This window comes from Triplophysa rosa, linkage group LG22, assembly GCF_024868665.1.
Source record: "Triplophysa rosa linkage group LG22, Trosa_1v2, whole genome shotgun sequence".
NCBI lineage: Eukaryota > Metazoa > Chordata > Actinopteri > Cypriniformes > Nemacheilidae > Triplophysa > Triplophysa rosa.
Genome location: NC_079911.1, coordinates 9035304 through 9062899, shown reverse-complemented (window position 1 = coordinate 9062899; position 27596 = coordinate 9035304). Strand labels below are relative to the sequence as shown.

Below are 27596 nucleotides of genomic sequence, written 5' to 3'. Positions count from 1 at the left end.
CTTGAACTCGATAATCATACAGTTAATTTTCTCTGACTGTAATGTTTATTTTGATGTAATCGGATAAAAAAACTACTCGTCCCAACATGCCCCTCACATCATGCAGCACAGCCAATGGGGGAGATTTTATTTTGGCGCTGAGACACAGGCCTTAAGCAGAGGGGGCTTTTGTTACAGCAAGAGGGAGGGGAGACAGCTATAATAAAATATATGGGAGCCCAATTTCCCTAGGTCTGCAGGAGCATCCCGCAAAAAAACGGGGCCTCTCCCGCGATTTCACAGCCACACATCCTATCACGGGTATCGACATACGACTGATCTAGCCCCGTTTTTCCCATACAACGGATCAGATCTAAGAAACGTGGAGTCATAGGTCTTTGTGTGTTCTTGTGTTTATGTTAACAGCACCAGGAATCCAATTTATTTGGTGTATTTGTTTAGAATGGAACACGCTGAAGGTACAGACGCTTTTATTCTACCGCTGTTTCGATGCTTGATGTTATTGCGTTAAAAAAACCAACACCCGCTGCATGCGTTTGTGTTTTTTAACGATAATAAAGCAATGGTTTTCAGCACACCTTTTCCTCGAGATAGCCGCTGGTGGGAATGTTATCTGACCAATTTGATTTAAAGGGGCACTGGCAGCCATGTTGGCATTCACTTCTTCACTGTTTTAAGGTTTTCCGCATGACGCATTTGGCCAAGAAGCGTAAAAATGTGCTTTAAAACGCGTGTTTTATAAATTCCCCATATGATAAACTTGAAAGTTCATGTGTTAATGTTCCCCGTATAAGCACGTTAGCACATCCGCTAACGCCGCCTTTCATGTTATGTAGCGACATCACACGGGTCCGCTTTGCATTTTACAAGGTTGCTGGGAAAACAAGATCTATCTTAAGTACACAAGGATCTAATTTTGGTTGTTCGTGACCCGTACCATATTTAAATCGACCTGCACGCGTAAATCAAAACAACATGAGCGATTCGAGATTGTTTTGTTATCAAGAAAATGTTAGCAGGCTAATGTTAGCCAGCTGCTGGCCATTGCAGGTTTGTGTTTGTTTTATATGAAACAATATTTGAGATTAGTTTATTTAAAAACACAATTTATTATTCTGTGGCATGATGTAATGTGACTATGACTTTCTACTGAAAATGTACCTTGATGGAGTATTTTGTTATTACCTGAAAACCAAAACAAACAAAATGGACTAAATTAACCCCCTTCTTTTGATGGTTCTTTTTTGACCAGTTAGTCTGTCAGTTATATTTTTATTATAAAGAGCAATTTTGTTTATTTTTTAACTACATGAGTATTGCAGTAATGCATGCAGTCTTGACAAATGTAGACATTTGAGGGAATGGCAATGTAATATACATGGCTGACTGGAAATAAATCTGTTTTTTCTATCAAGACTGACACTTAGGTGTGCATTTTGTGTGGAGTTCCCTCATAGCAATCAAAAATGTGAAAAACTTGGTAAACTAGTTTATCAAGTTTTATATTACAAATGTTAAGTTTATCTCCGGAAAAATAAATTAGAATTGTTTCAAAAGCATCGAATACAGTCACAGACATATAAATGCATAACATTGACCTCAATTGACCCAATGCATCAATTTTTATGAATGAGATTATTCAAAAAGCGTGTCTGGAGTTGCTTTTCACTGGACGGTGTAAAAACAAGGTACACCTATGTGCCTATATAAACATATTCTGTCTCTTTAATATTTCAGCAGGCCCTGTAAAAAAAAGGGAAACTTAAGGATGCTGGAGCAGAACAATGGATTTCTCCTTCTCTTTCATGCAAGGGATCATGGGAAACACAATTCAGCAACCCCCTCAGCTTATTGACTCAGCCAACATCAGACAGGAGGATGTCTATGAAGCCATCAGTGACCCCGGAGATGACGGTGGGCAGCAAAACTTTGAGTCTCCGTTGGAGTCGGGCTTTTCTTACCCTGCTGAAGACCTCCCAGTCATTACAAACGGTTACCCGGCGAGTGTAGGTTCCTATGAACAACAGGCCAAATTCGCCTTGTACTCTCAGTTCCCCAATGGCTCTGCTAACGGTTACGGTGCCATTCGAAACTACGGGGATCACGGTTTGCTGCTCAGCGACGGTACAGTATTGAGACAGCCGGTGGTCCAGGAGAAGCCTCAGACGCACATCTCGCCTCCACCGCATCCCCATCATCACCATCAGCCTCATCATCAACACCATCACCACCATCAGCAACACCACCCACATAACCCACCGCTGTTACCTCACCACCATCACCCGCCTCCTGCCTCCCACCTCATGCCTCAAGTCTTACCACCCCCTCCGCCCTTGCTCATCCCCTCATCTCCACCCATCCTGTCGCCTCAAGACAGCACAGTTTCCAACCCCATCGCACAAGCCACCACCACTCCCAAAAAGACAAGCTCCCCTGAGATCAAGATAAAGATCATTAAGACGTATCAGAACGGCAGGGAGCTCTTCGAGTCCTCGCTATGCGGCGACCTGCTTCAGGAGGTTCAGGCCGGCGAGGCTTCGAGGAGAAGACATGAGCTGAAGAAGGAGAAGAGGAAAAAGAGAAGCAGCAGACACGGTGGTTTTCCGGAACAGGAGGGCCAGCCGCCGTGCAAAGGTGTGGAGGAAAGATCAGGGATGGTCCAAAGCTCTGCACAGCCCAGTGAAGGTCATGTCACAACCGGTGAAGAACAACCTTCTTCAGCCCTCAAAAGGCCCAAAGCAGAACCCAAGGAACAGAGAGTGAGTTGCGTTTCATTTTCCTGTCACATTTATGCTCATTTCCACTTTGGGAGACTTGGAAATGTCTTGGGAAGTGAGGGGTAACATCTGCCAAATTGTGTGATTTGTGTCTTATTTAGGTCGAAAAGCACTTTCCTTCAGTCATCACAAGCACTGGCTCTTGTAACGTGTACGAGATCGGTGACTTGGTGTGGGCAAAGGTTGGAACTTATCCTTGGTGGCCTTGCATGGTGTCATCGGACCCTCAAACAAGCGTTCATACACATATTAATACAAGAGGTAATCCACCTACTGCATACAAATAAACGGACTTTCCCTATATTCACGATAACCTTTTTAGCAGTGGCTTTTATCCAAAGCAACTTACACATTTAACATCTGATTTACTAATGTGTTGTTTACATGGTTCCTTGTAGGTCTTAGGGAATACCATGTGCAGTTTTTTGGGAGTGTTCCCGAGAGGGCCTGGGTCCATGAGAGAAGAACCAGGGTGTACCAGGGTGAAAGCCAGTTCGAGGAGTTGCAAGCAGACACTCTACGGAAAACAACTAACCCAACTGAGAAGCAAAAGGTATTTGTAACGTTTGTACAAGTTTGGCGATCTTTCTTTGGACGTGGGTCATTCTTACAAAACAATTGAAACATCATGACGGTAATGGTTTTAAATGGAAAAGATATTTAACATATAAGTAAGATAATTGTGTTCTCTACCTTGCACAACACAAAGAATCATTTTAACATAGGGATGAAATATTTTTGTATCTGATTGCATTTTCTGCTGAAAATCATTACCGTAACGCATCTTGCTATGTCTGAGTGCATGACATGTTGTAGTTGAAACAGTAAAACATGAAAATATTCTGAAAAAAATGTGGATGTTCTCAACAGGAGAATTCAAATATTTGTAATTAAAATAAAGAAATAGTGGAAAAAAGAAGTGTTGACTTATGTTCTCATCCTCCATAACATTTTTAAAGGACTGTTCACACACACAGATCTTTACATTAAGCTTTTTACTCCCTTTTTTTTAAGTAACACATTTGCTAGTCCCTTCCAAATGGTTACCAGGTTATCAGATTTCTCTAGTTAAAAGTTTAATATTCTCTTATCGTGCTGGTAAACAGCAATATTCATTTTCATTACCGACATCATTTTCTGCATAAAAAAGCTACATTTATTATTTCCTATTAAAATATACTTTATTCATCTCTAATACATGGTGAATAAAAACTTGCTTAGGCATCATGGCTTCTCTTATTTTTAGCAAAACGTGCTATGGTATTGACATTTTTTTAGACTGTTAAGGTAGTGATGTAATTTTGGAGTTCTGAGAAAGTAAAAAAAACTTCAAATGAATGCTTCGTAACATTTCAGATCTTGTTTTTAATGCCTGAAAAGGAAATTTGTTGCTGCAAGTATTTTTTTTAAATAATCCTTAACATCTTGGATACCAAGATTTACTGAGAAATACCCACTGTGTTTATTCTGCGTGTGTTTTTTTAAACTGTAGCTCCTGAAGCCTCAGTCTCAAAAGGAGCGCGCTCAGTGGGAAGTGGGCATGGGCCACGCGGAAGCCGCCCTGTTGATGACTCGAGAAGAACGCAACGAGAACTACACCTTCATCTACATCGACAAGGAACCCGGTGCTGCAGACGCTGTGACTTCACCTAGGCCTACCGCAAAACCCCGTCCCGAACGGAAGCAGAGACGCTCCAGAGCCAGCAGCAAAGGAAAAGAAGAGACTGTCCCTCGCCGGCAGCAGCCACGGAGGCAGTGCAGCATCAACAGTCTTGAGGAACCATCGTCTCCCAATCAAGGAGATGATGATGATGACGATATGGACCACAAACAGCAACTGAGCAGTCCTCCAGAACCAGAACCCCAGGAACCCTCCCCACCTCCGGTCAGGACGCCCTGGAGGACTGCTGCGGCCCGCAAGCTCCTCCCACTCTCCATAACCATGAAGAAACTCAACGTGGAGATCATCAAATGCGACTGGCAGCTCCAGAAGGATAAGCTAGAAATTCCTAAGAAGGTGGAGAGTGAGGAGAGGCCTTGCGATCAGGTTCGCTCACCTGAGGTACCTTGCGTTTATTCTCATGGAATTTGCTGTGATTTTCACCAGAAACCAAATAAATTTGACCCGAGTTAACAGAGACGTTTGCTTTGTCTTTCAATGTGTTGAAGGGCTCCAGCGATAAAGCCGAACCAGAGACATGTTCCAGTGAAGAAGAACGGGCCGCGTCTCCCGCAGGCTGGAGTGACCAGGAGAGTGCAGAGCATGCATCGCCGACAGAGCAATCCTCAGGTGCGATCACACAGATGAGTAATACCAGCTCATGGGAAAACTTTCTTTGGCTTTGCAAAATGAGATGTTGAATTGGTTATTGGCAGTATGATGTCACTGTGATTTAATTCTGTGTATTTAAAGTGTGTGTTTTGTGCTGACAAACAGAGCCTCTAGAGAGAAAACAGCAGCGCAGGTCCGTGCGGAGCCGCTCTGAGTCGGAGAAAAGTGTGGAACCAGTGCCAAAAAAGAAAGTGAAGAAAGAACAGGTACAGGACGAAACAAGGGGTGTCTGCCCTTCATCATAATTCATGCCTATATTTTATATTAGACTATTAAAAAATGTACACGTTGTGGTTCTTTTGAATGTGTCATTGGGATCACATAAAGGTGGATAATAAAAGAATAAGTAAGGGATAATCCACAGCTAATCCACAGGGTTTTAATGCACGAAGTTCGCGGAGGGTGGTTGCCTCCGCAAAGTGCATTCAAATCCTTTAACGCACGGCTAGCTGTTGATTATCCCGCTTATACCATGGTCAATCGCCAAGTTATAGCTGTTATTGATGTTTACAGTGTAATATTAGATCAAACAGGTTAGTTTTGTCAGTTCATTTTAAATGTAATCAAACTGACTGAAGCTACCCGTGCGTTAAAGGGTTTTAATGCAGACCTTCCAGCCAATCAGAATTGAGTATTCAAACAGACCATGGTTTAGATTTAGATTTTAGATTTAGATTTAGATTTAGATTTATACTAAAGAATAATGAAAGAAACTGTGATACAGATGACCTAACTTCACTTTTTGTGTGTGTGTTTTGCTGCAGATGGAAACTGCACCTCAAATGGATTTCAAAACAGGGTCACAGAAAGGTGCTTAACACTTTGCCGTGAAGAATCAATCTTTTATTTGATGCATTTTTCACTTTTTAAAGGATCGGTTCACCCAAAAATACAAATTCTGTCTTCATTTACTTACCCTTGGGTTGTTCCAAATCTGTATCAATTTCTTTGCTCTGATGAAAGATATTCGGAAGAACAGTTCTTGACCACCATTAACTACCATAGTAGGAAAAATGGATTTATAAATTTCTTTGTTCTGTTGAACACAAAAGAAGATATTTTGAAGAATGTATCAATGCAAACTGACTACCAATGTCATTTTTCCTACTGTGGTAGTGAGTAAATGACGACAGAATTTAAATTTTTGGGTGAACTGTCCCTTTAAATACAATGTGATATGGTTATATCTTTATCTATATCTAGATTTACTTCTCTATGGGTGGTTTGCACCAACAAGGATTAAAATAAACCGAGTTTAGAGCTAATCTAGGGTTTGTTGATCCTAGTTTTATTTAAATTCAAATTGCGTTGCACCACTTAATTTTAAACAGAGATTAACAAATCGTGGATACCTTTAACCTGTATTTAAACCGTCATATGCGATTAGTTTTGTCCGCCATGATGGATTAGTTCAGCAACAGTGTTTCACTGTCATGTAAAAAAGAAATAAACCGCTCGTGCATGTAAAAGAAACATGATTTTGCTATTTAAAACCTTTCTCTGGATAATTCGTTGATCAGTCCGATCATCCATAAACACATTTCACAAGTCTTGATGGATGTGACAGCGTACAAATATGACAGTTGAGCCGCATCATTATCCTGCAGCTCGCGACTGGAGTGGACATAAGAGCGCAGTACGGGAATCACGAGTGGGTGGACGGCACCGGTAGGCGATTGCATTTCCGGGGGTCGTCCTCGGTAGTGGCCGGCTGAGATGCGCCTGTTAGGGACTGGTCCGGACCACAATTTAGACAGGGCGCCCACAATACCGGTGTCCCTGGTCGCTGGTGTTGCTAAAATACTCTTCTCAGGATGTCGGTCTTTTCCATTTAATCACAGACGTTGTACTTGTATGTATTGGATAAGAAAGCAGGGCATCTTGAACTTGACCCATTTACAGCCGACCACCCAGTTTATCAAACCGCCGTGCCCTCTCTCGTGCTGAGGTGTTTTGTTTATTTCCATTTTTATTTACAATAAACACACAATTGAAGCATGACATGACACTTATGTATCTGTTTCTGATCATTTTCCCGGACATTTTAATATAGATATGTGTTTTTATTATTTAAACCTCCTCAGTAGCAAGTTTAAAGTTAATCCCTATTTGAGAGATAAATGTTAATGGAGCAACAGAATTATTAAACAAACCTTGATTTAATCTAGATTTAAGCCTAATCCTTGTTGGTGCAACCCACCCTATACAGTATGTTATGATCGGTTATGGATTAGTGTCTGAATGCTGACTCTACTCCAATCCTGCAGGAGCCAGTGAGATCTCAGATTCGTGTAAACCGTTAAAGAAACGCAGCAGAGCCTCTACAGATGTGGAGATGGCCAGTTCTCTGTACAGAGACACTTCTGACTCGGATTCCAGAGGACTCAATGATCCACAGGTCAGACCGCACTTCAAACGCCGTGTACTGTCGAGGAAGTCAGTAATGGTACCTTAGTCCTGCCAAAACGAATCATTGTAAATACTGTAACCTGTTAGTATGCAAATAAGTTTAACGTTTGTGAAACCGTAATTAGTAACTGAGTTGATTGAGCAAATTTCCATAGCCAAAATGGTAAATGAGCTCTTTTTTGCAAAGTCAAGATTTGCATCCATTTTCAATTCATGCAGACTGCATTCGGGAAGCGTTCAGACAGTCCTGCTACAGTAGATGCTGATGGATCAGATGCCCAGTCAGTGGACTCCAGCTTGTCCCGTCAGGGGGGAAGCTCTTCAAAAAAGGACACAGTTTGCCATGTAAGTAAGCCAGTCATTCCAAACCTCGAGAGTTAAACATGTTTTGGTTTTACTTTGATCTATTAAACTGCATCAAGAAAAATTAGGACAAAAGGTACAAATAAATACAAAACATTTTCACATTTTAATGGAATTAACAGCTCAACACAAAGTTACTGAACAAAGACCCAGGGGTCCAAACTGCGAGTAAAACGGTCGCATTTGCGACCAAAGATGTTAATTTGCGACCAAAGAGGTTAATTTGCGACTGATATTTTTGCAGAGATCGCCACTGGCGACCGACCATGCAAATTTACTAGTTTTTAAATTGTTTCCAAAGGAAGCGCCGCACTTTAAAAAAAGTCCAGTCTACCGAATGCCAACGAGAGAGAGGTGTGCAGGTAAACCTCACTCCTCGACCCCAAGAGCTCCTGTAGCGACAGACACTAGAGGCTGCGGTCTTTCCTCGTGAGACTCCCATGCCTCGTAGCAGGAGCGGTGCGACCGGTTACACCAGAAGCTGGGCTTTTTCCCGCATGCCCAGCGCCAGCGCTCTGCTCTCTGTTTTTTCCACACTCGGAGCACCATTGCCCAATAAGGCAGCGTGGAATAAGCAGGATGCGCTGTTTGCTGTGACAGATTTTAGTGAGCCTGAAAACCAACAATGTGATATGTGAGACGTTTAAAACGAAACTATTAACATTTACATTTAGTCGTTTAGCAGACGGTTTTATCCAAAGCGACTTACAGAGAGTTCAGGGAGCAATAAAGTGATATGTCACACAGGAGCAATAATACAATAGGTGCTAATACAAAGTTACTAGTTTCAACAAAAGCCAGACCACTACCTGTTGAGAGAATTTTTTTTTCTTTTGTCTGTCAAGTAGTAAGTAGTACGTTCACAGAAGAGATGGGTTTTAAGTAGTTTTTTGAATGTTGTGAGATGTGGTTGACCGGACTGAGTTACATACAGTATAGACAGGCAGCATTTTAAGACTTTCTGAACACATTTACACATATTTATATTTGTGGACAAATGTTAATGCATTTAATACTATTCCATGGAATTCTGCAGATTTTTCCCAAATTTTAGTGAAGAATTAACATGAAAAGTCTGCAGATTCCATATGGTCTTGCTAATGAGGAAAAACAACTTGAAAAAAACTTTGTGAGCAAAACCTATGAGAGGGACGATGTACACACAACTAAAAGTACGTCATTTAAAAATATAAGTTCATGTTATGTGGCTCTTAAAAAAATAATTTGGCGCCTGTGTTTTTCCTCTATAGAAGCCAATGGCTCCTTAATTGATTTTGTTGACTGGAGCGACTCATTTGGTGCAAACAAAACAGATATTGCAACATGTCACTTTGTAGAAGTTGCAATATGCCATTTGTGACGCACGATATTACATGGTTTTCTAAATCTATACAGTATATATTTTTTTATTTGGTTTGGCTAGAGTTGATTAAGGGGTAATTATGCATTACTGATGGTGCTGTATACATGTTAAATGCACATGAAAATGTAAGATTTTCTGTCATATTTTAGGTCTGTGAAACATTTGGGGATTCACTGGTGAGCTGTGAGGGAGAGTGTAACAGACTCTTTCATCCAGACTGTCTGGCATCCAACAACGGGACAGAGGGAGATCTCATGTGTACAGAGTGTAAGACAGGTGAGCCTGTGATCAAAACCATCAACCTGATTTTGCAGACAAAATTCCTGACAAATTGTAGTGTCAAGTTTAGACTTTGGAAGCTTGGTTTAGACACCATACCTATCAACCTGTAGGCAGCATATGGAAAATTTCACTTCTTTGGACAGATTTGTTGTTCTGAAATCTTGACCCATGAAACATGGCTTTGCTCACCAAATGGGCATAATAAGTCAAAATGAATAATAAACTTAATAAGAAAAAAACTATTTTAAAATCTAATTCCTATAAAAAACGCTATTTTTGCTTATATTTTCACACCAATGGCAAATATTCTTCATACAAAACAGGGCTGTTTTAATATTGGATTTTTGTGACAAAGAATTCTTGATATCATTATGATTACCTATGAAAATAATGCAAATAAAACAATCATCTTAAATTTTATTTTGCATGTTCTTTTTTTGTCTAATAAACATCAAATTACTCAAAATACAAGTATAGGGAGGTGGCGAAAGTTTGTAGCCATTGTGGCTCTCAAGGCAAAATGTTCAACGGGTGCAAAATCTGCCACCTACTCTGTTAAACTATCAACCAGATACTAACGTTGAATTAATAATAATGTTATCATATGAGCAGTATTAACACAATAATCATGGTTATTGATATCACATTTGTCATACTGTATATAGTGACAATATATAGTATTGTGACAGATTTAACCTGTTGGTCTTCATCACTGTGTAGGGTCCCACATCTGTTTCTCCTGCAACGAGTCAGAAGGCGAGTTGAAGCGCTGCTCTGTGAATGGCTGTGGACGCTACTACCACGACACCTGCGCCCGCAGACACCCTGGCACCACGACCGACGCGAGAGGCCTCCGCTGCCCGCAACACAGCTGCGCCACGTGCTGTCTCGACAGAGACCTTCACAAAGCCAGCAAAGGTAAACAGCACATCACATCAAAACATTGAAAAGTACATAACGCTATTTTTGAGAAGCAACAGATGCATATTCTGTGTTCCACTGCAGGTCGCATGATGCGCTGCATCCGGTGTCCAGTAGCGTATCACACAGGGGACGGATGTGTGGCAGCCGGAAGTGTCTTGATAACACCACACATCATCATATGTAGCAACCACTCCAGTTCAAGGAGGAACGGACACTTCTCCTCACCTGTTAACGTAGGCTGGTGCTTCATCTGCGCTCGAGGTATGTTCAGACTTACAGTTACGTCATATCTGCGCATAACGGTACATGTTATCGTTTAATAGGTTTATGTGTCTCCTAGTGGGTTTATTATAGTAAATGCATGATAAGATCTTGTCTTAATGTACATGCGAGTACTGTAGCACTTTATATGATAGCTTTCATGTCACATTAGTATTTTACTGTATGGTCAGTGTCACTAATGTTCTCTCTAACAATAGGATACTTTTTTTAGTGTGACCTTTGACCTTCTGTCTTCATCTAATCCTTTACTTTCAGATGTACTATGTGTCTGTGAAACATTAGTTCATGTTTGTGTCCTACTAATGAATAACATTGAATTGTCTGTAATTCTTCTTTGGAGGGTCTAAATTCAACTTTTGATTTAATTTGAACTTTTATTGAACGTACAGGTACTTTTCTAGTACCTAACAGAAAAAAGAAATTAATTACTTATTATCATAAATAATATCCACAATTAGGGCTGTCACGATTATAGATAACCACAAGCACACCTTTAGGACTTTAGAGTCGTTTCTCTTATTGTCAGTTTGTCGTGATTATTTCTGTTGTTTGCAGATTTTCATTTTTGACAATTTTTTAAATTGAATAAAATAATATAAATATTTAAAGGTGTTAAGTGTATCAGTATTATGCTGCAAGTGGCAATTTAAAAAGGATTAAATGAAATAATCAATGATTTAATATATGAAGTGCATACAAGAACAAATAACCATTTTTATTACAAGTCATGAAACAAACAATTGTAGTTATTTGTTAGACAATTAATCGTCAGCCAGATTGTATAATGGTGACAGCTCTATTCCCAATATCACATTGATATTATCAAACAAAACAAATGAATAATTAATATTGGCTGATACAACCATGACCACGGTTGTGCATCCCTAATTTTTTGTCTGAGTGCATTTACATGAGCAATTTTAAAGTCAACAATATGCAAGTTCATGTACAAACTGTGTTTTTAAAGTTGATTTATGATTTCACTTAGTATGTTAATGTTATTATTAATTGTTCTAGTGTGTTTAAATTTGACGTCAAAACCAATAAACCTGTTTTATACGCATCCGCAGGTGTTTAATACAGATTAAAAATGATCCTTCTGTTTTTGGTTCAACGATTAATCGCATCCAGAATAAAAGTTTGTTTTACATAGTAATATATGCCTGTGCACTGTGCACATGTTTAAACGCATACATGTATATATTTAGGAAATATTTGCATGCATATATTTACATTTATTAGGGCTGTCAATTGATTCATCGCAAATAATCACATTCAGAATAAAAGTTTGTGTTTACATAATATGTGTCTGTGTACTGTGCATGTTCATTTTGTATTTCTAAAAAACATACACATAAGTGCATATATTTAAGAAAAATATAAATAAATACATGTAAATATTTCCGAAATATGTATACGTGTATGTGTTTAAACACAAAATGAATATGCACAGTACACAGACATACAGTATATTATGTAAACACAAACTTTTATTCTGGATGCCATTTATTGCGATGAATCATTTGACAGCCCTGATGTAAATGCACTCAGAATCATTGCACATCTCCAGAAACCAATTGGTGATCAGTCTGTAAGTTCTTTAACCATCTTAATTGACTGTTTGAATACGGATAATCTTTGTTGGTATGGGAGCAGTTTTGAGTCGCTTTGTTTGTCAATCTTTGTCATTAACATCTGGCGAGAAAATTGGATGTTTTTCCGACTACGCTCTTTTCTATGAAAGCTCCCACTCCAACACCGAAGTATCCCTCCTTTCGTTTGTGTGTGTGTTCTCTTTCCAGGACTACTTACAGTATTAAACCGTGTGTCGTTTTTTCCTGATGTGTGTTTTCTGGAATCATGGGTAGTTTCATTACTCATGACTTTTCCTGTTTGTCTCGTGTAGGGCTTTTAGTGCACGACCATACTGACACCGTATTAAGTTCATATACCTTTAAGTCGCACTACCTTCTGACTGAGTCAAATCGTGCTGAGTTGATGAAATTACCTATGATTCCTTCTTCTTCGTCAGCTACCAAAAAGAATATTGGGAAAGGTAAAATCACGTTTTCTTGGTTTATGTAGTTTGTCATCTGTATGCTTCACAGCTGTCCTATTGCAACTTTGATTTGAGTGCTTTATGTTGCTCATTCAGCTCGCAGTTTTACGCTATCTTGCTGCTTCTAATGCAAGTAGTGGGCTTAAAATAACACGCAGGACTTACATTAAGGACCGTCCGTAGCATTTGGGGTTACTTCGGATTAACACATTTTGGTGATGGCAAATAAACTATAATGCATAAATGTGATCTTTTATCCTGGTAGGACTGGTATTACAGATTCCGGCATTCATCTAGGTTATATGACACGGATCCTGTTATTCTGAGTCCGTAACACGCTTTGGCTTAGCATTAATTGTTTGGCTTGTTTCCAAATGACTTGATCTTACATTTCTGTGTTTGCTTGAGCAAAGTTCCAGCTTCTAAACCATATTTTGGATGCTTGTCTTGTGTTGTTCGGACCAAGCGTTTTAAGAGACACCATCCAAAATAGTCGCTTTGTGTGTATGCTAACGTGTACTGCAGGTGACGTCAATGCGGAAAATCAGTCGGTGTGCATCACTGCATGTTTCCCATAATGCCCCTTTCCGATCATTCACTATTGGCTGCTTAAATCACATGGCACCAAAGCGCACATATTAACGTTATGCCGAAAGGTGTTACTCATCAAACTGTGTCCTTAAGCATGCTGAGCTTCAAATCAGAGTATGGAATCTAAATTCATATATAAAAATTTTAAAAGAACAAATTAACAATTTCTGATTCCGACATGCTCATGGACGAGGTTGGGGGAATATCGCCTTCACTGGGAATGGACAAGCATGTGGTAATCCTGTGGGACCGTGTGTATCCGAATGCATGTTTATGTGTGTGTGCGTGTGTTTGCTTGTCAAAAAGGAGGAAGATTGTTGTGTTGCGAGGCCTGCCCCGCCTCGTTCCACCCCGAGTGTTTGAACATGGAGATGCCGGAGGGGACGTGGCTGTGCGGGGAATGCAGATCAGGCAAAAAGCCCCACTATAAGCAGATAGTCTGGGTCAAGCTGGGCAACTACAGGTACGTGTGGCGAACCGTCTGCATGGTATGCAAATCTCCTCCAACTGAGAATTTCTAAAGGAAATGATAAGATCTCTTCTTATTCTTGGATATCTTGCATTAACTAAAAGTTGTAAATTCAAAATCGAATGTGACAAAAGGATACAATATTTGCAACAAAATTTAGGTACGTTTTCCCCCCCAAAAAATTGACGTGTTAAAACCCTTGTGTAGGTGGTGGCCTGCTGAGATTTGCAACCCTCGCTTGGTTCCCTCAAACATCCAAAGTCTGAAGCATGACATTGGTGACTTCCCGGTCTTTTTCTTTGGATCCCACGACTATTACTGGATTAACCAGGGCAGAGTTTTTCCATACGTTGAGAGTGATAAGAACTTCGCAGAGGGGCAAGTTGGCATCAACAAGACTTTCAAGAAAGGTAATAAATTTTCATTTATAGTTGGTTACATATACAACCCTATGTTGTTCAGCAACCCGGTGTTGCTGTTTCCTGTAAAAAATGACATTGGCAAATTGTGTTGAAAAAATACTGAGAATTTTGGGTTATATTGACACTAAATGTTGTTTGTGAATGTTAAGCTCTCGAAGAGGCGGCCAAAAGGTTCCTTGAGCTAAAAGCACAGCGGGAAACCAAGGAGGCCCTGGAACAGGAGCGCAACTCTCGCCGACCCCCACCATACAAGCTCATCAAGGTATCAAGAGCATTTTCCCGCTCTTCTTGAATATCTTTAAATTGTAATGCATTTTCCCTCCGTGCAACTGCATAAAAAGTCCAAATTTACTTTATAACATCTGCTTTTGTGTGACACTGTTTTATGTTTCTTATCTCAGTCCAATAAGCCTGTTGGCAAGGTGCAGGTGCACGTCGCCGATCTCTCCGAGATCCCCCGCTGCAACTGTAAACCCACAGATGAGCGGCCGTGCAGTCAGGACTCGCAGTGTCTGAACCGCATGCTGCAGTACGAGTGTCACCCGCAGGTCTGTCCCGCTGGGGACCGCTGCCACAACCAGTGCTTCTCCAAACGTCTGTATCCCGACAGTGAGGTCATCAAGACCAACGGCCGAGGGTGGGGCCTGAAGACCAAACAGGACCTGAAGAAGGTGAGAATAAGAGAATCTGAGTGGGAACTCTTCTTAAATATCGTAGTTCTGTTTCCTCTTTATTTATTTTTATTGTCGCATGTTAGTTTATTATTAAGTTAATATCAAGTTTATTATTATTATACCATCATTTTTCTGAATGAATTTGTCCGAATATGTACGTTTCTTTTTACTGACCTTGGGTCTTTATTTATGTGAAGGGTGATTTTGTCATGGAGTACGTCGGCGAGCTGATCGACTCGGAGGAATGCAAACGACGAATAAGACATGCCAACGAAAACCACGTGACTAACTTTTACATGCTGACTCTCACTAAGGTACATTTCATGTTCGCTTTTGGAACATTGTAGCATGCAGCCTCTCCACTGTACTTCCACTTCCTTTTTTTGTCAGGACCGTGTGATAGATGCTGGACCCAAAGGAAACCTGTCACGCTTTATGAACCACAGCTGCAATCCGAACTGTGAAACTCAGAAGTGGACTGTGAACGGGGACGTGCGAATAGGCCTTTTCACATTATGTGATATCGCTGCTGGTAAGAACAACTATTAAAGGTCCAATGTGTAATTTTTGGAGGATCTATTGATAGAAATGCAATATAATATACATAACTATGTCTTCAGAGGTGTATAAAGAACTTACATAATGAAGCGTTATGTTTTTATTACCTTAGAATGAGCTATTACTATCTACATACACCACGGGTCCCCTTACATGGAATTCACCATGTTGTTTCTACAGTAGCCCTAAACAGGCAAACTGCTATATAAAGCGCATTTTGTAAATACGTTAACTCTTTCGTCGAAAATGCGACAACATCTTTGTCCTCTGAGAGCCATCATAGTGCTTCAAAAGTGAGGGCTCAAGTGAGTCATTGGTTGCAATTAGCAGTCTAACCGCTAGATGCCGCTAAAATCTCCACATTGTACGGGATAATGTACAGGCAGCCGGTTGTTATTGCAGAAATAAGCCCTGACAGTGTGGTATCACACTGAAGGGGCTTATTACGCGATAACAGCAGGCTGCTTGTACATTATCCCGCTTATTACACGGCTACTTGCACCATGGGAAAAAACTAGACTTGAAATGTGAATTTGAAATTTTTTTTTAGCATTTTTACCGAATGCAGACCTTCCGCAGGGAAAAGCGGTTTACTTTCGGTTTTATGGTAAGAAACGGTGTTCAAATGTCACGAACAGGCAATTTGGTTTAATCATTTGTAAATATAATGTCAAATATGTTATTAAAAGATATATTTATATTTCATTTGTCAAAAAAACTGTCAAAATGATTTTTGAGAGGTTGTTATCTGGGAATAACGAACCTGCAAATGTCGCAACTGGCCAATCAGAATCAAGCATTCCAACAAGCCGTGTAAGAAGCTCCTTTAACAAGATGTTAGGAGGGCTGCTCGATTATGACAGAAATCATAATCACGTTTAGTTTGGCCAATATTGAGATCATGATTATTTAACATGACTAATATTTCTCTTTGGAAACAACTTGTATTTATTGTATAAAAAATTAACTGGATTTAATTAAAAAAATATATAAAAAGTAATTAATATAACTAAAAGAAAATAAAAAATAAAGAAGGTATAAACGCCTGCATTTAAATAAATTAAAATGAAAAAAAAGTCAACATTACTTTAATGTAATGTAAAATAAATGTCTTTGGAGTAATCATAAAAAGCTGCTGTTTTCACAGACACGGAGCTGACCTTCAATTATAACTTGGACTGTCTGGGTAACGGAAGGACGTCGTGCCACTGCGGGGCTGAAAACTGTAGCGGTTTTCTCGGAGTCAAGCCCAAGGTAATGCTTAATTGAATTAGACAGGAACTCGTGGAGTGTCCACACACGATTTCCATTAACACCATTGACAATTCACTAGAAACGCCGATAGCTAAGGTGTACTTAAGCTGCAATAAAGAGAAGCAAAGAGCATAGTAAGAAATAAAGCTCATGTTGTAGTTTTTTTCCTGTTGTTAATGTGTTATAATGACCTCATTCATCTTCCTGCAGAGTGCAGTGGTGATGGAGAGGGAAGAGAAGGTGCGCAATGCCAAACTCAAACCTAAGAAGCGTAAACTGAAGACCGAGAGCAAACAGACTCACGAGTATTTCTGCTACTGCTGTGGAGAGGGAGGAGAGCTGGTTATGTGTGACAGAAAGGACTGCCCGAAGGCCTATCATCTCCTCTGCCTCAACCTGACTAAACCTCCATCTGGTACGTGCTGTCCGGTGCAGACGAGTTTTGTAGTCATGCTATTGCGGAGACCGGTTCGGTTACATTTTCTTGGCTTTTCAGGTTACATTTAACTCGCAGTACATGTGAAGTAAAATTGGTCATTAGTAGTGTCTGCATGGTCTGTAAGCATGCACACGTGCATTAGCAATTGGGTTTGCTATCAAAGTAGTTGTCATGTGCGTGAGCTGAATGCATCCAGATTCAGTTTTTAATTTATTTAAATATATATATTATTTTGTATGTATTTCATGTGTACAGCATTTCTGCAGGTAGTGACTGTTGACTTTCAATAGAAACAAACCTCAGGAATGACAAAGTCACACAACAGCAATGTGAAAAACTGAAAGAATGCGAAGACGCATGAAAGTTGTACAAAAAATCTCTTCATCATATATTTATGTTTTGTAACTATTTCGTCTATGTTATGCTTCTCAGGACGATGGGAATGCCCCTGGCACCAGTGCAGCGTGTGCCAGCGTGCCACGTCCTCCTTCTGCCACTTCTGCCCCTCTTCGTTCTGCCGAGATCATGAGAGAGGACAGCTATCAGTGTCTGCCATAGACAACCGACCCTGCTGCTCGAACCATGACCCCCAGAGACCCTTAGGGCCCCAGGCAAACCCCAGCCAGTTCACCATAAAGAATGAACCGCTCGAACTCACAGAGGAACTAGGAGAGGACGGCGATGAAGGGGTGGAGCAAGAGTGACTGAGCCAAAGCACTGAGAAGGACGAGGGCTACAAGAAAATCACAACAAAGAACATAAAACTACAACAACAGTGAACCGTAGAGCGACCACACTTGGCTAGCTGGTTACACCAAGTGAACATTGGCGTTTGTTGTTCATTCCAAATATACAGCAGCTGGTATTTCTTTTTAACATATCGCAATTTACAGCCTCATGTCAGAAAATGCTTCTGTAATAACGCAAGCGATTCACATCTGGTTTTCTAAACAACTTTCACAGTTAATCGTCACTTTTTCAGCTCCATTTTTCCTCTTAAACGACAGCGAACTCCGTTTCCAACGGTACCGAAACACTCTTAGAAACACTTTAAAACAAGAACTTTATTTATGTACCTCATGTAAATAGCAAAGACTGTTGTAATGCGCGTCGGGTGACATCAGTCGCCTCTCGCCGGTAGGATTTCACTACGTCCGAGTTAGTCACGGTTACATTCGAAAGAATCCAAGTAAGGTTTGTCAAACTGCCGCCCCATTCCAGTGAGTTTGTGATTTGTAAGATATAATCATTAATATATTTATGTCGGTGTTTACATCCATTCACAATGTACAGTATTCTTCATCTGTATTAGTCAATTTGATATCACTTATGGGATAGTTGTATACGTGCCCTTTTTGCCATCATGTATAAGAGACACCGTAATTCAAAATAATGAGTTCTAGAAGATCAGTCCAAACGACAATGTTCGATGGTGTAGTGTTAAACAGCAGTCCACATGTATTCCAACACTGCCACGTGTCTCTTAAAGCAAAATATTTACCAGTGTGAGTATTGAACAGGTGCCAGTGTTTAAAACCAATTACAAGGAATTCATACGTTTCAGAGCAGCGCTAGTTGTGAGACTTTGAGTACAATCTTGAAATGTGTTTTTTTAGATTCATGTTTACATTTGTGTTTTACAACATGCAGGTGTAAATATATTCAAACTGTCGGTTAATTTCCCGTAAAGTTGTCAATGTATTCACGCATTATCGTGTATTCACGCATAGGATGTATTGCTGTACAATAGAGACTCATTTTGAAGGTATCTGTACCTTAACGGCAGGCACACTTTGGTTTTATGGCTCGATGTTTAGCATCTTTCTTGTATTACGGTTTGGTTGTAATGACATACGCTACTATGCTAAAAGTGAACAGCTGTCATAACGTGGCGAGACGTAGGGATGGCAGTGTGTAGCAGCATTATCCTCTCTGTGACCTACTTGATGTGAATCTACTCGATAGCTTTGATCTTGGAAGAACTTTCACCACGCCTGTGTGTTAACATGTCAGTTCGAACTGTAAAGTACTTTGTTACTGTGCTAGTATTGCTGTGCCACAGTTTGCTCGGGTGGAAGAATCAATTTCGACGGCGTCTAGACCCATTGGAGTCCTATGTATGTTTTTATAGATCACAGTGCAAGTATTATATGTGATGGCACCACCAGTTTGTCACTTTATGGAAAGGAGCTTTTGGTTTACTTGATTCGGTTCCATTTTGCCTTTTCATTTCTGTATTTATTGTTCTTTGTCTCAAGACAAGAGAGACTAAAAAAAAGTTTTTTTTAGTGGACGACAAATTTAAGGAATTCTAAAGATTGGACTGCCAAACTGAGATTTATATGTTTGTGAAAATACTTTGTGTAAACTTTTTCTGTTTGGAAATATGGAGGCAATTCAGGTGTTTGCTTGTTTGTATTCTGATTGTGTTTCTCTCATTGTCATTTGTATAGTTTGCATTTATTTTTATATAGGTTGTTTTTATCTTTAGAGACCATAGGCACTTTTGCTCCTGAAATACCAATATCTGCCCTTATGTTTGTAATGAAAATATCAAGGCGAGACTTCTCGTCTGGTTTAACTTAGTTTTTTGGCCTTGTTTCATCGTGATCACTAGAAATTGCCAATGACAAAAAATAAACAAATGGCTTTAAAACCTCAGTACAGGATTTGGCTATCATGGAAAATCATTTTCATCAGTGCCATTTGTTTATGCCGTGGCTTTATCACTGGTTTGCCTGTAATTGATATCTATTTCGCCGCATCAGATGTTAAAAGTGTATTACCTCCATTGATTCCAGTGTTTGGTGTCAGTGCACTGTACTTTGTGTACATTTTTTGTGTATTTGAAGGTGTCATAATCATTTTGTGCTATCCAAGCATGTTCTTTGTGTTGCTTAAAATTTACTCCAGTTGGTGTCCTACCGACTGACACGATTTGATTTTATGTACCGATTTCACATTCCTTTTAAATAGACTGTTTACTAATTCTTGCTACTGAGTTACAGAGTTTGTGTATTAGTGTGTTAACGTAAAATTTTCACCATGCACATTGAATCGGACTACACACTCCAACTTAAATCAAACTTATCCTAAATGATACGGCTTGGGTAGAATGTATGTCCTCTCCAAGTTTTTTAACGATATAGTCGTGAATAGAGGCTTCTTCGGCTATGTTATGTAGCCTATGTCATTGCATTGTGTAAGGGAATGATGCTTGATCAATTGTACATAGCTGGGAAAAAAATCTCAATTGTCATATTGTAGTGTCATAAGAATGCTGTAATATTGCTTCTGAATGTTTGTGAACGTAGAAACATTTTGTACATTTCTTTTCTTGTATTTTATTTGACCAACTTTTGAGATGTATTTCTTCAGAATTCATAATTTATTCTGAGAGTACTTTAAGCGACATTCCACAGATTGAAACGTTTTCAGACTTGCCTGGTTTGACTTCAATAAACTGTAATGAATGTTCACGTGTTTCAATTGAGTTGGCTTATAATTGTTGTCACATAGTTAATAGTAAGCTATAAGTTTAAGAGTGTGTAGTTTTAGCAGGACTTGTGGCTTCAGAAGACATTTTACGTCAAAGGTTGGGACTTTTAAATACGCGTCAGAGTCTCTAGAGGGCGCGTTACTTAATTATTTGAGATGTCAGAAACATTATAGCGAATCGGCTCGTTCGAAGAGCTCATTTTAAAGAATCGATTCACTATTTTGATGAAGTCATCGATTCAAAGTGTTAAAACTTACTGTAGCGAAACAAATAAAGAACTACTGTACGATTTTACGCTGATTCTTTTAATACGTGTGCCAGACGTTAGGGTGCATATTTGATTATTCGAGATCAATTTTAGCAAATTAATTTATATCACAGAATCGATCAAAAAACGATTAACTGTTTTGTTGAAGTCATCATTTTAAAGCGTTAAAAATGTTTATTCTAGCGAAATAAAGAGCATAATACTGTACGATTTAAATCTATGACTGAATTAATAGGATTCATTTAGATTAACTAACATTGTCAAACCCGGATGCCATCCTCCTTACAGGTTTACTCATTTTATTAGCCTAAACTTATTTAGATTTAGTAATGTTACAGATTTTACTACGACATAAAATAAAAACCTCTTCGGATGACGTAAACAATGCTGGTTCAACACTGGTCCAGAAACGGTTAACTCTACAAACGTTTGAACAAAATACAAAATAACGGAATATTTAAAGCCGTTTTAAAAATTTTAAACAAATATCTTTAAGATTCAAATTCAATTATATGAAGAGTTTGGTTCCAAAATGAGAACTCCGTTTTAAAAAAAATCAAAAATCATGTTTTTTTATTATGTTACCATGTTTTTATTGTGTTATAGTTAGCTGTATTTTTTGTCATTATGGCTTAAATCAAAAGAAACCAACTTCAGTTTCATTGATATTAACTGGAATGCACAATAAAAAACATGATTTTTGAAAAATCTTGAAAACGTGGTTATCTCATTTTGGAAACAAACTCTTCATATGTAAGACAAAAAAAACTTCTACTAATAACAAATAAAACCGAAACCGGAAGTTCTTTTGTTCCAGTGTATCTTGCAAAGTGATCTTAACCTAAAAAAAACCGCAGTTCACTGATTCGACTCACAAACGCGCTCTGCGTATCGGTTCGACCGAACGAACCGGTTCAAACGAACAATTCACGAATCGGACACAGCTAGTATGACGTGTATGTCGGTACCTTCAGTAACAACCGCGTTAGAGAACGACTTTCATCGGTGAAGTGTGCCGCGGTCAGCTGCTGCAGGACATGTCAATTATATATGATAGACATCACGAAATTCTGCTCCGGTGGCTGCGCTCAACAGCCGAGACGTCGCTTTAGGCGGAAAAGGAAAGAATCGGAAGGTCTGTATTCCACTCCACGCTGCAGACAAAAGGCGGAGGATGCGCGATGCCGTGTTTGCGGAAATGTTCGTAAGAATATACAGAAATCAAAGACGTGCCGCGGTCCGGTGAGGCTCGCGCGGCTGGTGGCGGCAGATACCGGGCCGATAATCAGAGCAATAATCTGCATCTCTCCCGGGACTCACTGCTCTGTTTCGTTTCACTTTTAAACATCAATACTTCCGCGCTGCAGGAGTGATGAGTGTCATTTTCAAAAGCAGTTTAAATAACACGAGTGAAATCTTTCCTGTGATGTTGGGTTTTTAACTAACCAGCTGAAGCGATGGTCGTATTTCTCGCCTTCTCATTTCATGCTGGTGGCAGGCTGTTGGTGTGGTGAAACTGATTTCAGACGTTCCTACATTTGCTTCATTGTATCTTTATGTTCAACGTAGGATTTATTCTTATTATTTTCCTCACAACAAACTGTTATCCTTTCAGGTTTTAGGTGGAGCTGTCTTCAATGACAAACCTGCACCGAAGATGAGGAAGAGTGTTGATAATGGCTTCATTGCTGAAGTTACCATACGGCTGCTGCTTTTAGCTGTGTTTATGTAAGAACAGTTTTCACTCAAATAAATCCTACACTTTTTGTTTATTAACCATTTGCGGTTTACTGGATCTAACCGATACTGACTTGACTTCGTCCATAACCTGTTCTGCCAGTGTTTTGTTCTGGCTTCTTTCATTCACTGAATGAGCGACAGGTCCTCTTCCTGCTGTGTGAGAAGATTTTCCACTCCATTGAGTTGAATCTCTGTTTGTCATGATCAGGATTGTTCTCTCGAGCTGTTTTTATGTCCCGTACAGCGTAACAGAGCACCTGCCTCCTTTCAGCCGAGAGATCCAGCCTGAGGAACTCTGGCTTTATAAGTTCCACCCGGTCAAAAGGGACCATGTGCCTACCCGCCTCATGTTTGTAAGTGCTTATGACTCATTGTTCTGCTACAAAGGGACAGAAAGTGACATTCGAATGCACCATGCAAGGGTGTGGGATGGTATCTAAAGTAACATTTGTGATCTTTTTCCTCTGTTTGACTTATTTAAATAGACCATCGCCCTTTGCACTCCATTGGCGGTTATTTTCTTCTTCGCCTTCTTGAAACAAGGTGGAAAAGATGTTAAAGAAGCATCTCTGGGTAAGTTACAGAAAAGTGGAAACATTTTATTGATATACTGCGTGTTTAAGTGAACCAACAAAGCAGTAATTGCTTGGGCAAAATGACCTCTTGCTTCATTATGATCACTTATAATATACATATAGCCGTACTGATGACAGTATGTGGTTAAAGTACTGTAGATGGTGCTGTGCCAGGAATGAAAGGATGGTCTTGATCTTGTTTGTGTCATTGCATGCTGATGTATGTCTCTTGTATGTTACAGCTGCAACTTTGACGCTGGTGTTGAATGGAGTTTTCACGAATGCAATCAAGCTTGCCGTGGGCAGGTAAGTGGAGAAATACTAACTTGAAGGGATAGTTCACACAAAAATTAAAATTCTAACCCCTTAGTTGTTCCGTCGAACACGATAAAAGATATTTAGAAGAATGTTTGCATCCAAACCGTTCTGGGGCAGTATTGACTTCCATAGTAGGAAACAAAACTACTAATTTAGTCAGTGGTGCCCCGGAGCTGTTTAGTTTCCCATAGTTCTCAAAATATCTTCATTTGTGTTCAACAAAACAAAGATTTTTATAATGTTTTTTTTATAACATTTTGGAACAAAATATGACATCAATATCACCATCAAAATATGGTGCATCAATATCATGCAGTCTGTTTGAAACATAAAATTACGATTTACTTCACGTACTTATCTTCACGAGGTAAAGTGAAATTTCCAACAAAACCGACAGCTCATAAATCATTGTTATAAATTAACTGTTGTGAATCAGTGTTACCTACAGTAAGCAGAAAGTTTTTTCAACACTGTTTTTATGTACTTGCTCAATAACAAATTTTTGTTTATTTTTAACTATTTATTAATGTTTTGGAAATGTGACACTGTGTTATAGATGTGACATTTTGCATTATGGACGTGACATATAAACTCTCATAGAACGTATTTGTTACCAATATATTGAACCATCCGTTTATATTTAACTAAAACCCTGTATAAACATCAGAAAAATGTTAGCCTTTGCACAAGTTTTATATTTAAAAAAAGGTAAATGCATTATGGATGTGAAAAAATAGGAAATCGTTTTTGAGAGACTACATACTTTGTAGGATTTCTGTGAATTGAAATGCATAAACCAGAAGCAATAATACACAACGAATGGAGAAGGGGAGGCTCTTTAGAGAACATAAGAGTTATTTATTATATATTATGAATATATTCATATTCATGTGCCCATTCCATGAGGAAACGAGATAACTCTGTTTAAAAAAAATCATGTTTTTTTATTGTGCATTCCAATTAATATCAATCAAACTGCAGTTGGTTTGTTTTGAATTAAGCCATAATAACTCAAAAAATACAGATAACTAACACAATATAAACATGATAACATAATAAAAAACATGATTTTTGATTTTTTTTTAAACGGGAGTTATCTAATTTTGGAACCAAACTCTTCATTTGCATACCAAATTGTAATATCTATAATTATAATAATATTTTCTTGCTTGCTTATGTAATTATCCATCTAACCTTAATACTATTCTGCCCTGCTATTTATATTTGCTGCCTCATAAGCGATTTCCTTCAGGAAATGCAAATGTGCTTTATCCATTAGTCTCTTTTCAATTATTTAGCGTTTATGTGTATGCTTACTGTAACCAGATCTTCATAGGGGCTTTTATTCTGATAAGATATTTGTTGGTAAACGTCTGTTTTACTCTCTAAGTGCTCATTCTCAGTAATGAAACTATACCATACTAGATACTCAGAGGCCCTTGCAATTCGGAGGCCCGTTTCAAAGTAACGGTTGGAGGCCCCCCAACACTCACCTTCCTACTCACTCGTAATGAAAGACATTTAAGTGAATTTATTTCAGTAATATTTCATATTTACTTCTGAACATGTATTTATAAATGGAGTATGCATTCCTTGTCGTGTGCTTCGTTAACAGTTATCATCGATTTATCTTTTTCACAGACTGTAATGACGTATTACCGCAATAACACTTAGTATATTTTGGATCCATAAAGCATGCATGCATTAATGTTTTTTTATTAAATATTGATAAAAACATGAATTTTAATAGCATTGAAATATGACACTAAGACTGATAGTAGGTGTCCCCAAGTCTTTAATTAATGAGTCATTCATTCAACTGATTCGTTCAAACAGACTAGCTGAATTCGATTCACTTGATTCAATCAGTAAGGAAACCCCAAGCAGCAACCTTCTGGTCCCTCTAATGAAACCAATAAGGAAGTGACTTAAACCGCAATTCATCGACTGGCCGCTAGAGACTAGTTCCAAAAGGGAGTCAATTCCATAGACACCCCATGTTAAAATGCCCAAATTGACAGCAGAAAGAAAAACAGGCTTAACTACTTGTTGTCGTATAAAATAACTATGACTTTGAGGGTCTTTTTATAAAATTTTGGTGAAACTTTTGCCCAAAGCCCCTTCAACCCTTACGTCTATGCTTCAACCCTGGTGTGTGCGCAACGTGATGGAAGGGGCGGGGGCAAAGGCCGCTATTGTAGGTACTCATAGACCTAGTTTTCCTGTTAATTCTTTTATTTTTCCTTCATTTCTTTCTCCTTGCCAGGCCACGGCCTGATTTCTTCTACCGATGTTTTCCGGATGGCCAGATGAACCCGGAGCTTCACTGTAGCGGTGACCCCGATGTAGTAATGGAGGGCAGGAAAAGCTTTCCTAGTGGACACTCTTCCTGTAAATGCACATCCCGTTTATTTAATGCCTCAAAACATTACATAAGTGTAAAAATATATGTAATGAAATAACACGACTTTTAATAATGCTGCCACTCTATCTTTTTTAGTTGCTTTTGCTGGTCTGGGCTTCACTGCCTTATATGTGGCTGGAAAGCTGCACTGTTTTAGCCCTTTAGGCCGGGGTAAAGCCTGGAGGTTGTGTGCCTTCCTCACCCCCCTTCTCATTGCCGTCTTGATCGCCCTTTCCAGAACATGTGACTACAAACATCACTGGCAAGGTGAGAAACCTTTATCTCGCATTGAATGTCAAGAAATTATTGAACACCGTCACACATTATCAGGGATGTTGATCATGTGAGTAATGAGTAACCTCTGCTAATGTCACAGAGGAAATGATGACATCACCGCTGCCTATTAAAATATATTGAATTATCTTGTTTGTTCTTCCAGATGTGTTGGTGGGGTCTCTCCTCGGCTTAGCTTTTTCTTACTTATGTTACCGACAACATTATCCACCTCTGAACGACTCAGACTGCCACAGACCCCTCCGACCGAGAGAGCCACCGGCACCCACGCAAGAGCGCAAGCAGACCAACCAAGGCTACCTTTTACCTTTGTAGGGACTTAAATTCTGCTACACCCAACTCAGACCAACAATTTAATACTGTGTGAATGTACCTTACAGCTGACTTGGGATACATACGCCTTCTAATGTCAGTGGCTGCGATTATGTCTCTTTATGCGTGCTACCATCCAACGGGTAATGGTTTTTGCCTTTCTGTACTGTTGTAGACATTCCCAATGAATGTTTTGTGTGTTGTAGGCCTGTCTTTTTGAAAACTATTTATCATTTGTATCTCTTTGAAATGTATATGTAAAATATCCCAGTGAGAGACCTCAATGTATGTTAAAACAGCTTCTAGGTCTATTTTACAATACAGCAGACATATTTATGGAACTCTTGTGTACGCACAAAGGAAATTTTCTCCCAGTATCTTTGTCAATAAAGTTTGTGATGATTTGTATGTATCGGCTGAATTGTGGTCAGATCATTGGACGGTGTGTCAAGACTATACCCTATAGAATAGAGCAATATTTGCTATGAGGAGGACTTTGGCCAGTGTGCTGTTTACTGTTCATAGATAAGGTGGTGCAGTTTGGAACATCATCATCAAAACAATGTCCTAAAAATGTGTCAGTATCAATATAGTTGCATTATTGTCTAGTTAGATCAATATGAACCTAAAGATTTTAAGTTCATGCTACTGGTTTTCAAGGGTATACCTCCATTAAAAAACACTTGGCTGAATTTGTTTGTTATTAAAATGAATTAAAATAAAAGTTATTAAAATAAATCTTTAAGCTTAAATTCTTAAAAAATGAGATCATATCAATATTGGATAGGATATTGAGAAAAACAGCAAACGCGTGTCGAGCATAAATAAAGTAGGTGTCCCAACTTTTACACGTAGTTGGTCTGTCATGTGCTTAAAAAATTAAAGAAATTCATTCGCCACTGGAATTTTAAAATAAAGAAATATCATATCTCTTGAATATCAAGATTATTGTTGAGTCATTTGTTTGTAATGATTCCATTATTGGGCA

At 39.1% G+C, this 27596-nt stretch overlaps 2 protein-coding genes across 7 annotated transcripts; both read left to right on the top strand.

Moving 5' to 3' along the window:
* The first annotated feature begins 99 nt into the window (after positions 1-99).
* Positions 100-20675, top strand: nsd3 (nuclear receptor binding SET domain protein 3). 4 transcript variants are annotated; one of them, XM_057320958.1, is made up of 23 exons: positions 100-458; positions 1738-2759; positions 2879-3038; positions 3176-3330; positions 4270-4839; positions 4947-5067; positions 5215-5315; positions 5874-5919; positions 7377-7507; positions 7738-7863; positions 9394-9520; positions 10247-10444; positions 10532-10711; positions 12639-12788; positions 13689-13845; positions 14059-14261; positions 14423-14535; positions 14675-14944; positions 15145-15261; positions 15338-15479; positions 16653-16759; positions 16970-17174; positions 17631-20675. In XM_057320958.1, the coding sequence occupies exons 2-23, from the start codon at positions 1785-1787 to the stop codon at positions 17900-17902; spliced, it is 4626 nt and encodes a 1541-aa protein (XP_057176941.1). In that variant the 5' UTR covers positions 100-458; positions 1738-1784; the 3' UTR covers positions 17903-20675. The 4 variants fall into 4 exon arrangements, with proteins under 4 accessions (XP_057176941.1, XP_057176943.1, XP_057176944.1 ...); XM_057320960.1 differs by having other exon boundaries at positions 101-458; positions 12765-12788; XM_057320959.1 differs by lacking the exon at positions 100-458 and adding an exon at positions 808-1050.
* A 1209-nt stretch (positions 20676-21884) lies between these two features.
* plpp5 (phospholipid phosphatase 5) lies at positions 21885-27346 on the top strand. 3 transcript variants are annotated; one of them, XM_057321891.1, is made up of 8 exons: positions 21885-22207; positions 22581-22693; positions 22950-23058; positions 23191-23278; positions 23523-23586; positions 25865-25989; positions 26099-26269; positions 26442-27346. In XM_057321891.1, the coding sequence occupies exons 1-8, from the start codon at positions 22016-22018 to the stop codon at positions 26609-26611; spliced, it is 1032 nt and encodes a 343-aa protein (XP_057177874.1). In that variant the 5' UTR covers positions 21885-22015; the 3' UTR covers positions 26612-27346. The 3 variants fall into 3 exon arrangements, with proteins under 3 accessions (XP_057177874.1, XP_057177875.1, XP_057177876.1); XM_057321892.1 differs by having other exon boundaries at positions 21886-22165; XM_057321893.1 differs by having other exon boundaries at positions 21987-22100.
* Positions 27347-27596: the final 250 nt, after the last annotated feature.